Here is a 13,980-nt window from a genome sequence, read left to right as displayed (position 1 = left end):
CCTCCACACACACACACACACACACACACACACACACACACACACACACACACCTCCCAAGAGTGAGGCGAAGGCACATCTTGACGTCGCTTCCAGGTTCTACTGGTGGAACGAGACCACAGGTAGCGGTGGAGGTGCTGGTGGCAGGGAGAGCCTCATCGGCAACCATAGGCGAGGGACTCGCCCACGGGAATTCTGCGAAAGCCTACCCACCCACGGGGATTCTGCGAAAGCCTGTGTCGACGGTGGTGGCAGTGGCTGCAACATTGCCTGCTGTGATAGCGAAGGAACGTCCAGTTAGTCCCCGGCCTCCCGGAAGACCTTGTAGTGGTTCGAGAATTTGCATGTAAATTCTGGAACCACTCGACCTTCTGCCACCTTGAACACGCGATATTTTAAAGATAAATGTGAGAGAGAGCCTATTTACTGCGCAACACATGTCTGTGTGTGCAGGATGGACGTTGGTCCTGGGAGGACAGGAGCTGCACCAGACAAGCGATGCCGACAAGTGTTTGCCGCTCGCGCCATAGAAGCTGAACATGATGTATAAGGAGCAGGCACGTGTTATTCTTTGACGGTTTAATGGTTGTAATTGTTATGAACAGTTGCAACATGTTTTGTCTAGAGACTCTTTCTTAATCTTGGTGTTAGACTTGTGAGAAGCAAGACTTTTTTTTTGAATTTCTGGTGGTTATGAAACCCACCACTATGTAATTATTTTAAATAGTATCTAACAAGTATCATCGTAGTTGTCTTGCAAGATGTTGTCTCCCTCCTTAGTCACAGACTCTAGAAAACATTGAAAGATGGCTGGAGCTCTGGCGATTCCAAAGAGCAAGTGGTTGTATCGGAAGAGCCCAAAGGGAGTATTAATGACAAGGACCCCTTGAGAGGGAGCGTCGACCGGCTGCTGGAGGTATGCTTCCCTAGGATCAGTCTTGGAGAATATCTTGCCACCTGCCAATTTGGACAGAACATAATCGACCTTCAGGATAGGGTAAGAGTCAGTGACAGATTGGGCATTGACGGTGGCCTTAAAATTGCCACCTACCCGGAGGGACCCATTCAGTTTTTTGAGGATGACAATATGCGAAGCCCAGGGACTGAGGTGACCGATGTCAGAACTCATGCCTCCTTGAGGGCTCATTTCTTTGTGTAGGGCATCCCACAGGGCGAAAGGCACTGGATGAGCCTTGTGAAACTTAGGAACTGCCGAGGGAAGTAGTTCGACATGTGCTTCAAAACCAGACATCCCTGGAGAGAAATCAGAGAAGACATCAGGGAAGGAATTAAAAAACTCCTGTAAAAGAGCATCAGGAGACACAGTTTGGGCGGGCCGCTGTGGCCGAGCAGTTCTAGGTGCTTCAGTTCGGAACCACGCGGCTGCTATGGTCGCAGGTTTGAATCTTGCCTCGGGCATGGATGTGTGTGATTTCCTTAGGTCAGTTAGGTTTACTTAATTCTAAGTCTAGGTGACTGATGACCACAGATGCTAAGTCCGATAGTACTTAGAGCCTTTTGAATCATTTGATACAGTTTTGGACCACCGAGGCGGAATCGTGGATCTCAAGACCAAGAGAATGAAAAAGATCCGTCCCCAACAGATCAGTGGCTGCTAGGACCAAGACTCAGGTGGTGATGTCATGAGAGTGATACCACACCTGTGCCAGAAACCACTGCTGCAAACAGATTATATCGTTACCATAGCTCTTCAAGTGTGTCGGGAATGGACGGAGCATTGGAGCACACAAGCAGCAGTGAGGGTTGCCATTAATAATAGTAGCCGAGGACCCTGTGTCCAACTGGAAATGGAGAGGAGTTTGGTTGAGCTGTATTGTATCCGCGGACCCAACCGAATAGTGCACGCGCCCTGCTGTCGCATCGCTTGCCACAGTTTCTCGTCGCGACCGCTGGCGGCGCATGGCGTTGCCGCCAACCGAAGACATCGTGCCTTTGCTGAGCTGGGGCCTACAGCACCCTCTGGCTATAAGATATAACAGGAGCGCTGGCCCCGAGTCAGGGAGGCTTGCGGACAGCTCATTGCAGTTGTCAGTGCCGTCGTCCGTTATCTGATTAGCTAGCTCGCTGTGTGATTCAGTATTGTATAATGACTTCGGCAACGAATCAGGAATATTCTTTGGACACTAATTGGAACTGTATCTACGGTACACTCTTCGCTGTCAATAAAGCTAAGTAACTGTTTTATACCAGCTGGTGCTTAATTGTCACTAATCGTTTTCCTGCCACCAGATTTTAGTCACAACTTGGTCACGTCCTACTCCATATCCAAATTATGGTTGCCACACCCGGGCAGCCATAAAAATCTGGACCATCAGAGTGATGGATCCCACAGTGTATGGGAGGACCGGCTGGACAAAGGAGATACTCAGCAGCTGGTCAAAATCCTCTAAGACCGAGTCTGGAGGGTCCAGTGCTGTGAGGATAACATCCATTGACAAAGAGGAGCAGCAAATTTCGGACCGCAGGCAGAACTGATCACCCACCGGAAATGACAATCACAGCGCTGGTGCGTAACAAAGCATTGATGACAGGAGGGCAACCTCAGATGTTGCTGAGCCCAAGAACTGAGAACCTGGTCGGGAGGAGGAGGAGGAGGAGGAGGAGGCGGCAGCAGCGGAGCACCCGCTGTGGGCTATCAGCATGATTGCTGCTCCAGTGACTGTGGCTCCGAGCGACGACAGGGCTGCCGTGCAACAAGGTATGGAGTGCCGCAAACAGATTGGAAGACTGTTCATGGGCACAAATGAGTGACAGACACGTGTCCAAGCGAGCTACATATTACTCCATGGTTCAATAGACTTGTCAAACGGTGGGAACGCGGTAGGAGGGTCGACAGCGGAAACACAGGAGAAACGCTAGTCAAAGCCTGCAGACACTGAATCAGAAGTTTATTGATGTGTTGCATACGATCCAACAGCACACAGATGGTAGCCGATGGTGCATCTAAACCCAGAATACCTTCCACCATGTCGGCAAACAATGGAGCAGTGCAGGAATTTGAACAAACTCTTCACCACTGTTAAATCTATAAAGCAAGAACCAGCTCGTTAGGCCCAATTTTTTTTCTTTTTATTTATTAAGGAAACTACAATAAACTACCAACAGTAACACACTCTTCAAAACCAAAAAATAATAAGGATCGCTTCTGTGGATCAAGCAAATAACAACTAATTCCTATAATCAGAGTTCCCTTTGACTCTATACCTGTACAACTGTTCCATGTCAAAGGCAACTGTAAGCAGCTGGTAGATAGCCTAACACCATGGAAGTGATGTATCACAATTGCTGCGGAAGGTAGGATGGTTGAGGTGGCACACTGCTGGACTGGCCGATCTTTTCCGCGCTTGACGAGTGGAGAACTGCCTGCTGAATGGCCAAGCACTGGCTTATCTGGCTCTGGGTGGAAAGGTATTTCCAGGGCTATTTGCACACATGTGATTTCCAGGAAATAGTTCATTGATCATCATGCCCCCTTTGTCTGCTACTGGTTGATGTCCTGTGATGGATGTTGGCCACACTTATGTGTTTGTTGTCAGCTGTGGTACTTGCTTGTAAACACTCTTGCGTTGCCGAGACTTTGCAGCAGAGTCGGCAACCCGCATCGCTGGTCTGTCTGCGGTGTTGCCTCTGCAGTAGGCTTCAAGTTATCCAAATGTCAACACTCATCATCAGCTCTTTCTGCTAAAATTTGACAGGCTCTATTTCGTTTCCTAGTTCTGCTGTATCATTAGTTTTGATGTTGCTGCACCAAAATCAGCTGCATATTTTTCAAAATAAGATACAGAGCTCTCTTTTAAGGCATTCCTGGTTGGAATCAAAAGTGATACGAAATTGTGTGGTATATCTGAGATCTGTTTACCATTTCACTTATTGTTCTATCAGATATGTTAAAGCACTCTAGCTTGAGCAGTTTCACTCCAGCCCTCAGTTGGCAGAAATCAGAAGCGTTCGTCAAGTAGGGTATATGAGGTGCTATCCAAAATTTTCAGGACTGGTGCCGTCATCTGTTGAAAACCTCACTTTTGGACTAATGGTCACCATCACCCTCGATGTAGTTCCCATCCGTGCGTACACACCGGTCCCAGCGCTTCTGCCACTGATCAAACGTTTTCTGGAAGTCCTGTTCTTTGAGGGTGTTTACCACCACCAACATTGCTTCTTGAATCCTGTCTAGAGTGTCGAACCGGTGGCTTTCAATTTGAGTTTCAGTTTTGGGAATAGCGCGAAGTTGCAAGGTGCCAAATCTGGCGAGTACGGTGGGTGGGGTACAACCGCCATGTTGTTTTTTGCCAAAAGGGTCCTGGTGAGCAAGGATGTGTGACACTGCGTGTTGTCATGATGCAGCAGCCAGTTCCCTTGACACAAAAGTTCGGGCCGTCATCGCTGCACGTTTTCATGGAGCTGTCGCAAAACGCCACAGTAGTATGTGGAATTCACTTTTTGGGTGGGTGGGACGAATTTATGCACAATTCCCGTGGTATCAAAGAAAGCGATGGTCATGCTCTTCACTTTGCTCTTCACCTGTCTCGCTTTTTTGGGTCTTGGAGAGCCCGGACTCTTCCACTGGGACGACGATTATTGCTTTGTCTCTGGGTCGTGACGGTAAATCATTGCAAGTGTCTCCGTAGCACTTTTCCCGAGATTTGCAGAGAGCTTGATACTCATACCCTGTTCTGTTCGCAGATCCATCATAAAATCACCACACATCAAACACTGAGCATTATGGAAATCACGGTGGACATGCAACCCATCCTCCCAGCTGAATGCCACTCTGCACACTGACTTATCTGATATGCAACCTAGCGATGATGCAAAGATCTACTACTCCTACTTTCCAGATGGCAGCACTAGTCCCGAAAATTCTGGATTCCACCTCGTGTGTTTCAGAACCAGCTTGCGAATGTTTGAGGTCCTACAACATCCCATCGAAGCAGCAGAAAAAACTCCATTGCTGAACATGAGCTAGCTGAGTAGTCAGCAGTTATACGAACCAGTTATTGTGACAGCCATTTCTTATGATGTTACTTGAGCAAAATGACTCTGTAATAAGAGTGAATTTAGTCTTGGGCCAAGGGAAAGGCTTCCCGTAGGCAGAAGGTTGAAACTTGTGGTCCTCTAGAACTCGCGTATCTCTATTGGTTATTTCTTAAATCATCTTTCTTGCTTTTTTTTTCCACACATTCTGTGCACCCCTTCTGTTACCTGCCAGTAAGTATAGTGTCATTCGTGAAGAATGGAGGAGATGATGTTACAATATGGGGTTGTTTTTCATGGTGAGTGTGCAGTCTCCTTATTGCACTTAGTAAAAAAAAAAAAAAAAAAAAAAAATGTAAGTCAATCTGACCTTTGAGCTGACTTACCCAGCCAGTTATAGGGGGACATGCAGTTTAATGTGGATACCAAACCATGGCACAACTCCTTTCACATGAACAAACTTTGCCAGAGGTGAAAGGAATGATAAGTGACAGATAAATATCCTAGGATTGACTAGAGATCGAACCCAGGACCTTTGGAATTGAAGTTTAGCACTTTACCACTGAGCCATTGAGCAATTGCACTTACGAAAACACAAAATGCAGAAGGATATGAACACATTTTATAGCATTTTGTACTGCGTATGTTAGAGGGACAATTCGGAAATAATGATTGTGACAGCATAACAAGACACCCTGCCATAAAGCAGTATCTGTGAGGCAATATAATTCAAGAAAAGGCATGATCTGTCCAGAATCCCAACCTAAACTTAATGGAATACCTTTGGGATGAGTTAGATTGTTGACTTCACTCTAGACCACAGCGTCCAGTATGTCCTCTGGTTTTGGCTCTTGAGCAAGGATGGGCTGTCATTCCTCCACAGACATCTTATTGGAAATGTCCCCAGCAGGTGCAAGCTCTCATATAGACTATAGGTGGACACACACCTAATATTAACATCCACTAATAAGTGTCTGGATACTTTTGATCAGATAATGTAGAAAAGCATATGCAAGATGCAATTTTGTCATATGATGACATGATGGAGACCGTGGCTGTTGTTTGAAGACAAATGTTGGTGGTGTTGGGACAGCAACCAGCCATTTTCAGTTCCTTTATTCAAAGGGTACCGTTACCGGTTTCAAATCATTGTGATTCATCCTCAGACGGTCTACACGTTTTCTTTATAACATGTGGTGTGTTTTTTATAGATTAATTGTCCTAAAATATAAATAACACATAATTATAAACACACCACACACAGATGGTTCCGTTACAGCATATGCAAGACATGTTGAATAATTTGTAAGTAGAAAAGCCTGTAACATTAAATAATATTTCTTATTAACCAGTTTTTCCGTGTATTGTTTTTTCTTATGTAGACCATATATTCTCAATGGAAGGGGAGTTTCATAGGTAGAGACAGATTTGGCATATTAGTGTAATTATGAACAGTAAGATTAAAAAGATCACCACTAAAGCAGAAGTTTACTAGCTGATTATGAACTCTTTGTGTACAAATTTAACTTTCTAATTTATGTGCATTACAGCCGATCCAGCTCCAGTCCCGGATTCTGATGTAGATCCCACAGAACTTATATCTATTCTTGAAGGGGCTCATTCTAATGACGTAAGAGATGTTGATGCCTTAATTGGCTTGGCAGTCCAGACTGTGAGGTTACAGGATCCCGAGCGAAACCACAAGGTTTGTAAATCTAATCACATTGGGGTGTGTGTGTGTGTGTGTGTGTGTGTGTGTGTGTGTGTGTGTGTGTGTGTGTGTGCGTGCGTGTGTTGCTTTAGTTGGGAGCATCAGAAATGTGCTTTCCATACAGAACATATCATTGTGCATCAAATTAGTATTCGGGTGTGGGGGGAGACATGATAATGATAATTGGACTTCCTGTGGACTGTAGATGGGAGGTAGAGGAAAAGATACTGATGAATGACAAGAGTCATTGAAGTAGTAATTCAGTCAAAACAACTGAATATGCCTACATGAAATTATTCAGTTTCATCGTGTGTCTGGTAAGCAAAGCATTCTCATCTGTCATTAAAGTCTCTTATATTTTTCTATGTATACATATTCACTCAAAATATACACAAGCAAAGGTAATCTGGGACTATTGCCGATGATGCTGTAGTTTATAGGAAAGCACTGTCATTCACTGACTGTGGATGGACGGACACAGGACTACATAGACAGAATTTCTATTTGGTGTGATGAATGGCAGCTTTCTCTAAATGTAGAAAAATGTAAGTTAATGCAGATTAGTTGGAAAAACAATCCTGTAATGTTTGAATAGAATTATAGTCGTGTTCTGCTTGACAAACACACATCGATTAAATATCTAGGTGTAATATTGCAAAGTGATTTGAAATGGAATGAGCACACAGGGTCTGTTGTGGGGAAGGTGAATGGTTGGTTTCCAATTATGGAGAGAATTTTAGTGAAGTGTGGTTGATCTATAAAGGAGACCACATATAGAACACTTGTGCGACCCATTCTTGAATACTGCTTCAGTGGCTGGAATCACGATCAGGTCAGATTATAGGTAGACATCAAAGTAAGTCAGAGGTGTGCTGCTAGGCATTTTACTTATGGACGTGCTTCATGAACTTAATTGGAAATCCCTGGAGGAAAGATGACACTGTTTTCGTAAAACACTCTTGAGAAAATTTAGAGAACTGGCATTTGTGGCTGGCTGCAGAATGATTCTACTGGTGCCAGCTTACATTTTGCATAAGGACGTTGAAGACAAGATAAAAGAAATTAGAGCTCGTATGGATGATTACAATCATTTTTCTTTGCTCCATTTGCGAGTGCAGTAGGAAAGAGAATGACTACGGTACAAGGTGTGCTCCACCACACAGGATATGGTGGCTTGCAGAGTATATTTTCAGATTCAGATTCCTCTCGATAACAAATCAGATGAATCTTTGCAGCCAGAGTACAATAGTTTGTAAGGATCCCACTGTTGTCTGGATGGTGGTGAACCTCACTCAGGAGATGAAGAGGAACGTTTTTTAAATAACCAGAGCCACTGAGCCTCTAAGTCCCCAGTCAAAGATCAAAGTTGTATCTTTTGCTTAATATTTCTGTACTTTCACAACAGTTAAAAAAACCAACACGTTCTAATCATGTGCCACATCACCTACATAATTATTGTCAGACTGGGACAATATTCATCATCAAATTTGACAGACCGCATGCATTTCCCTACTCCGTGGCTAGTTCACAGTGCAGAAAGAAGTTTCACCTGCTGACAACACTCAGCAGCTACATGCCCCATTGTCAAGAAAAACAATGGTGTATCAACTATTGGTCTCATCCATTCGAACTTTAAAAAACAGTCACTGCTGTACTACCATCACATCTCAAAAATTATTTAATGAATAGGTTTTTGGTATAAAAATACAGAAAGCGCTAACAAGGCAAAAAGTAGAGAAGGAGAGAAAAAACATGAAAGAAAATCTCTAATATTCTCTAAAGCTACATGCAAAGAGTTCTTAGTCATACAATATATGAGGGTGAGTCAAATTAAAACCTTAAATTTGTAATGTTATTGTTGTTGTTGTTGTTGTTGTGGTCTTCAGTCCTGAGACTGGTTTGATACAGCTCTCCATGCTACTCTATCCTGTGCAAGCTTCTTCATCTCCCAGTACTTACTGCAACCTACATCCTTCTAAATCTGCTTAGTGTATTCATCTCTTGGTCTCCCTCTACGATTTTTACCCTCCACGCTGCCCTCCAATGCTAAATTTGTGATCGCCTGATGCCTCAACACATGTCCCTTTTTCTTGTCAAGTTGTGCCACAAACTCCTCTTCTCCCTAATTCTATTCAAAACCTCCTCATGTTATGTGATATACCCATCTAATCTCCAGCATTCTTCTGTAGCACCACATTTCGAAAGCTTCTATTCTCTTCTTGTCCAAACTATTTATAGTCCATGTTTCACTTACATACATGGCTACACTCCATACAAATACTTTCAGAAACGACTTCCTGACACTTAAATCTATACTCAATGTTAACAAATTACTCTTCTTCAGAAACGCTTTCCTTGCCATTGCCAGTCTACATTTTATATCCTCTCTACTTCGACCATCATCAGTTATTTTGCTCCCCAAATAGCAAAACTCGTTTACTACTTTAAGTGTCTCATTGTCTAATCTAATTCCCTCAGCATCACCCAACTTAATTCGACTATATTCCATTATCATCATTTTCCTTTTGTTGATGTTCATCTTATATCCTCCTTTCAAGACACTGTCCATTCTGTTCAACTGCTCTTCCAAGTCCTTTGCTGTCTCTGACAGAATTACAATGTCATTGATGAACCTCAAAGTTTTTATTTCTTCTCCATAGATTTTAATATCTACTCCGAATTTTTCTTGTTTTTTCCTTTACTGCTTGCTCAATATACAGATTGAATAACATCAGGGAGAGGCTACAACCCTGTCCCACTCCCTTCCCAACCACTGCTTCCCTATCGTGCCCCTCGACTCTTATAACTGCCATCTGGTTTCTGTACAAATTGTAAATAGCCTTTCGCTCCCTGTATTTTACCCCTGCCACCTTTAGAATTTGAAAGAGAGTATTCCAGTCAACATTGTCAAAAGCTTTCTCTGAATCTACAAATATTAGAAATGTAGGTTTGCTTTTCCTTAATCTTTCTTCTAAGATAAGTTGTAAGGTCAGTATTGCCTCACGTGTTCCAACATTTCTACAGAATCCAAACTGATCTTCCCCGAGGTCGGCTTCTACCATTTTTTCCATTCGTCTGTAAAGAATTCACGTTAGTATTTTGCAGCTGTGACTTATTAGACTGATAGTTCGGTAACTTTCACATCTGTCAACACATGCTTTCTTAGGGTTTGGAATTATTATATTCTTAAAGTCTGACGGTCTTTCGCCTGTCTCATACATCTTGCTCACCAGATGATAGAATTTTGTCAGGACTGGCTCTCCCAAGGCCATCAATAGTTCTAAAAGAATGTTGTCTACTCCCGGGGCCTTGTTTCGACTCAGGTCTTTCAGTGCTCTGTCAAACTCTTCACGCAGTATTGTATCTCCCATTTCATCTTCATCTACATCCTCTTCCATTTCTATAATATTGTCCTCAAGTACATCACCCTTGTATAGACCCTCTATATACTCCTTCCACCTGTCTGCTTTCCCTTCTTTGCTTAGAACTGGGTTTCCATCTGAGCTCTTGATATTCATACAAGTGGCTCTCATTTCTCTAAAGGTCTCTTTAATTTTCCTGTAGGCAGTATCTATCTTGCCCCTAGTGAGATAAGCCTCTACATCCTTACATTTGTCCTCTAGCCATCCCTGATTAGCCATTTTGCACTTCCTGTTGATCTCATTTTTGAGATGTTTGTATTCCTTTTTGCCTGCTTCATTTACTGCATTTTTATATTTTCTCCTTTCATCAGTTAATTTCAATATATCTTCTGTTACCCAAGGATTTCTACTAGCCCTCATCTTTTTACGTAATTGAGCTTCTGCTGCCTTCACTATTTCATCCCTCAAAGCTACCCATTCTTCTTCTACTGTATTTCTTTCTCCCATTCCTGTCAATTGTTCCCTTATGCTCTCCCTGGAACTCTGTACAACCTCTAGTTTAGTCAGTTTACCCAGGTCCCACCTCCTTAAATTCCCACCTTTTTGCAGTTTCTTCAGTTTTGATCTACAGTTCATAACGAATAGATTGTAGTCAGAGTCCACATCTGCCTCTGGAAATGTCTTACAGTTTAAAACCTGGTTCCTAAATCTCTGTCTTACCATTATATGATCTGTCTCATACCTTCTGGTATCTCCAGGATTCTTCCATGTATACAACCTTATTTCATGATTCTTGAACCAGGTGTTAGCTATGATTTAGTTATGCTCTGTGCAAGATTGTACCAGGCGGCTTCCTCTTTCATTTCTTAGCCCCAATCCATATTCACCTACTATGTTTCCTTCTCTCGCTTTTCCTACTCTCGAATTCCAGTCAACCATGACTATTAAATTTTCGTCTCCCTTCACTACCTAATAATAATAAATCTCATCATACATTTCATCAATTTCTTCATCATCTGCAGAGCTAGTTGGCATATAAACTTGTACTACTGTAGTAGGCATAGGCTTCTTGTCTATCTTGGCCACAATAATGCATTCACTATGCTGCTTGTAGTAGCTTACCCGCACTCCTATTTTTTTATTCGTTATTAAACCTACTCCTGCATTACCCCTATATGATTTTGTATTTATAACCCTGTATTCACTTGACCAAAAGTCTTGTTCTTCCTGCCACCGAACTTCACTAATTCCCACTATATTCCCACTATATCTAACTTTCCCTTTTTAAATTTTCTAACCTACCTGCCCGATTTAGGGGATCTGACATTACACGCTCCGATCCGTAGAACGCCAGTTTTCTTTATCCTGATAAGGACATCCTCTTGAGTAGTCCCCACCCGGAGATCCGAATGGGGGACTATTTTACCTCCAGAATATTTTACCCAAGAGGATGCCATCATCATTTAATCATAAAGTAAAGCTGCATGCCTTCAGGAAAAATTACGGCTGTAGTTTCCCCTTGCTTTCAGCCGTTCGCAGTACCACAACAGCAAGGCCGTTTTGGTTAGTGTTACAGGGCCAGATCAGTCAATCATCCAGACTGTTGCCCCTGCAACTACTGAAAAGGCTGCTACCCCTCTTCAGGAACCACACATTTGTCTGGCCTCTCAACAGATACCCCTCCATTGTGGCTGCACCTACGGTATAGCTATCTGTATCGTTGAGGCATCCAAGCCTCCCCACCGACGGCAAGGTCCATGGTTCATGGACCAACACAATCACAATCACAAATATTGCATTTCCCAGTTGTAACTCACAAGCACAAGTATGTCTAGGATGGCATCAGACCAAATCTTAGAATCAATAACCAAAACAACAACAGTGTATTTGTTTATCTTTTTGTTAACAACTATTTTATCAATGGAAGGAGAGGCTCAAATCCAATTCTGATTTCCTTCCCCAATCTTGTGTTTTTCAAGCTTGTGCCTCATCCAGTGACCTAGAGATCAGCAAGACATTCAGCACTTACCTTCCTTCCTCTCTTTCTATATATGTAAATTTCAATATATTTTTGTGTGTTTGTGAGTGCTAAGAATATGAGTGTTAACTTTGTGTTGACTTTCCACAAGATTTTTTTTATTTATTTTTTTAATTTTTTAAGCTGTAAAAATGACTCACAGTTATAATGCTTCATTCAGCTTATGTTCTGAAACCTAATACATTAATTTCCAGCTCCTTATGCTGCAGAGAGATCTTGAAGAATGCATCTCGGAATTGGTTCCAGGCTGCCAAGCACACCAATTTGGATCTGCTGTCACGGGTGTTCCACTTAGAGGATCTGATACGGATATTGTGATGATTCTGCCAGGTGATAACCTTATGAAAATTGTTATTGAGTGGTGGGCAAGTGGTGTCTGTTAGCATTTCGAAATGGGTGTAGCCTCTTGCATCAGTTTGCTGAATAATTTATTCCAGTTTTGGAAATATTTTGTACAAAGTCAGATGGTCACATCAAATCAAATGGTGTTAAAAATAAATTTTCAATTTGTTTAATGAAATTTTTAGTAGAGTTCTGAATAAAAATAACTATATATAAATTAAATCTCTCTATCTCGTGTGTGTGTGTGCGTGTGTGTGTGTGTGTGTGTGAGAGAGAGAGAGAGAGAGAGAGAGAGAGAGAGAGAGGACATAAGATTTTTTGTGAAATTTATTCTTTATATGTAGATTTGTTGGAAAGTTGGACTTCCTTTCAGCTGTGTATCAGTGTTACATGTATCTAACAGTAGAGTTCTTAGGTATTCACCAGAGATTTATCAGTTTTGCTGTGAGTAGCAGTGTTTATGTGTTGAGCTGTGATGTCTCAGTAAAACCCACGTTATCAGGTAAATAAACCTTTCTAGTGATTTATCTTTATTTAAAATCTATTTATTGTAATGTACCTTTTGGTCTATATTCTAGAAGTATTTTACAGAACATTGCAGTATAGCAGTGTGATAACACAGTTTTATATAGCTTTTTATGTGGAGACAGAGTGAGTTTTATTGAAAAACGATTTTTGCAAATAGCCATTTCTTTTGGTAATCACACATTTTTTTTTGTATTTTATTGCAACATAAATGACCAAACTTTGTCAAAATAGTTTATTCTGAGGAAATTGTGTATACAGTGGAACTTTAATTTTATGTTCTCCAATTTTACAGTTTTTGTGATTCTATGCCATAAATTCATAGCCCCCGTGAAAAACCCATAAGATCAATGCTAAAAATTCCCTGACTTTACATTTCTTCCTAATAAGGTTTTTCTTGATTCTATGCTCATACTCAGCACCTTGCTTGACTTCGTCCCATTTTCTTCCTATTGACATTTGATGTGACAGAACAAGACAGACGGTTCACACAGTGGGGTGGTGGCGGAGTTAAGGGAATATTATAGGCCATTGCACAGAGGGGAGACATGAAAGAGGAAATGCTGACATAATCCACAATTGTCATTGCCAACACAACTTGCAACATTTACCGTATTTACTCGAATCTAAGCCGCACTCGAATCTAAGCCGCACCAGAAAAATGAGACTCGAAATAAAGGAAAAAAAAATTCCCGAATCTAAGCCGCAGCTGAAATTTGAGACTCGAAATTCAAGGGGAGAGAAAAGTTTTAGGCCGCACCTCCAAATCGAAACAAAGTTGGTCCATTGTAATATGAGACACAATTCAGGTCAAATGAATGACGATACAGCTACAGTAGTTTGGTTCGAGCCGTAAGCTTAGCAGTTAAGCTTTACCAGGTAGCCATTGCTATGCGTCAGGCGCTCCGTCCTTATTTATACGGGTACCCTTCGTTTTTCACGTGCTTCGTCTGGTTTGAATTGATTGCTTATTTTTCTTTGATCTGATAATTGCTGTTCTCTTTGTT

At 42.0% G+C, this 13,980-nt stretch overlaps 1 protein-coding gene across 1 annotated transcript in view; it reads left to right on the top strand.

Moving 5' to 3' along the window:
• The window catches only part of LOC126191307 (speckle targeted PIP5K1A-regulated poly(A) polymerase-like), a 222,664-nt gene that overhangs the window by 74,549 nt on the left and 134,135 nt on the right, over positions 1–13,980 (top strand). The window contains exons 5-6 of the mRNA XM_049932136.1: positions 6,546–6,700; positions 12,301–12,436. Coding sequence (XP_049788093.1) covers positions 6,546–6,700; positions 12,301–12,436 — 291 coding nt within the window. The remainder of the gene's footprint in view (positions 1–6,545; positions 6,701–12,300; positions 12,437–13,980) is intronic.

The sequence above is a fragment of the Schistocerca cancellata genome, chromosome 6 (genome assembly GCF_023864275.1).
Source record: "Schistocerca cancellata isolate TAMUIC-IGC-003103 chromosome 6, iqSchCanc2.1, whole genome shotgun sequence".
In the NCBI taxonomy this organism is placed as follows: Eukaryota; Metazoa; Arthropoda; class Insecta; order Orthoptera; family Acrididae; genus Schistocerca; species Schistocerca cancellata.
This window is presented reverse-complemented; position numbering and strand designations above follow the sequence as displayed.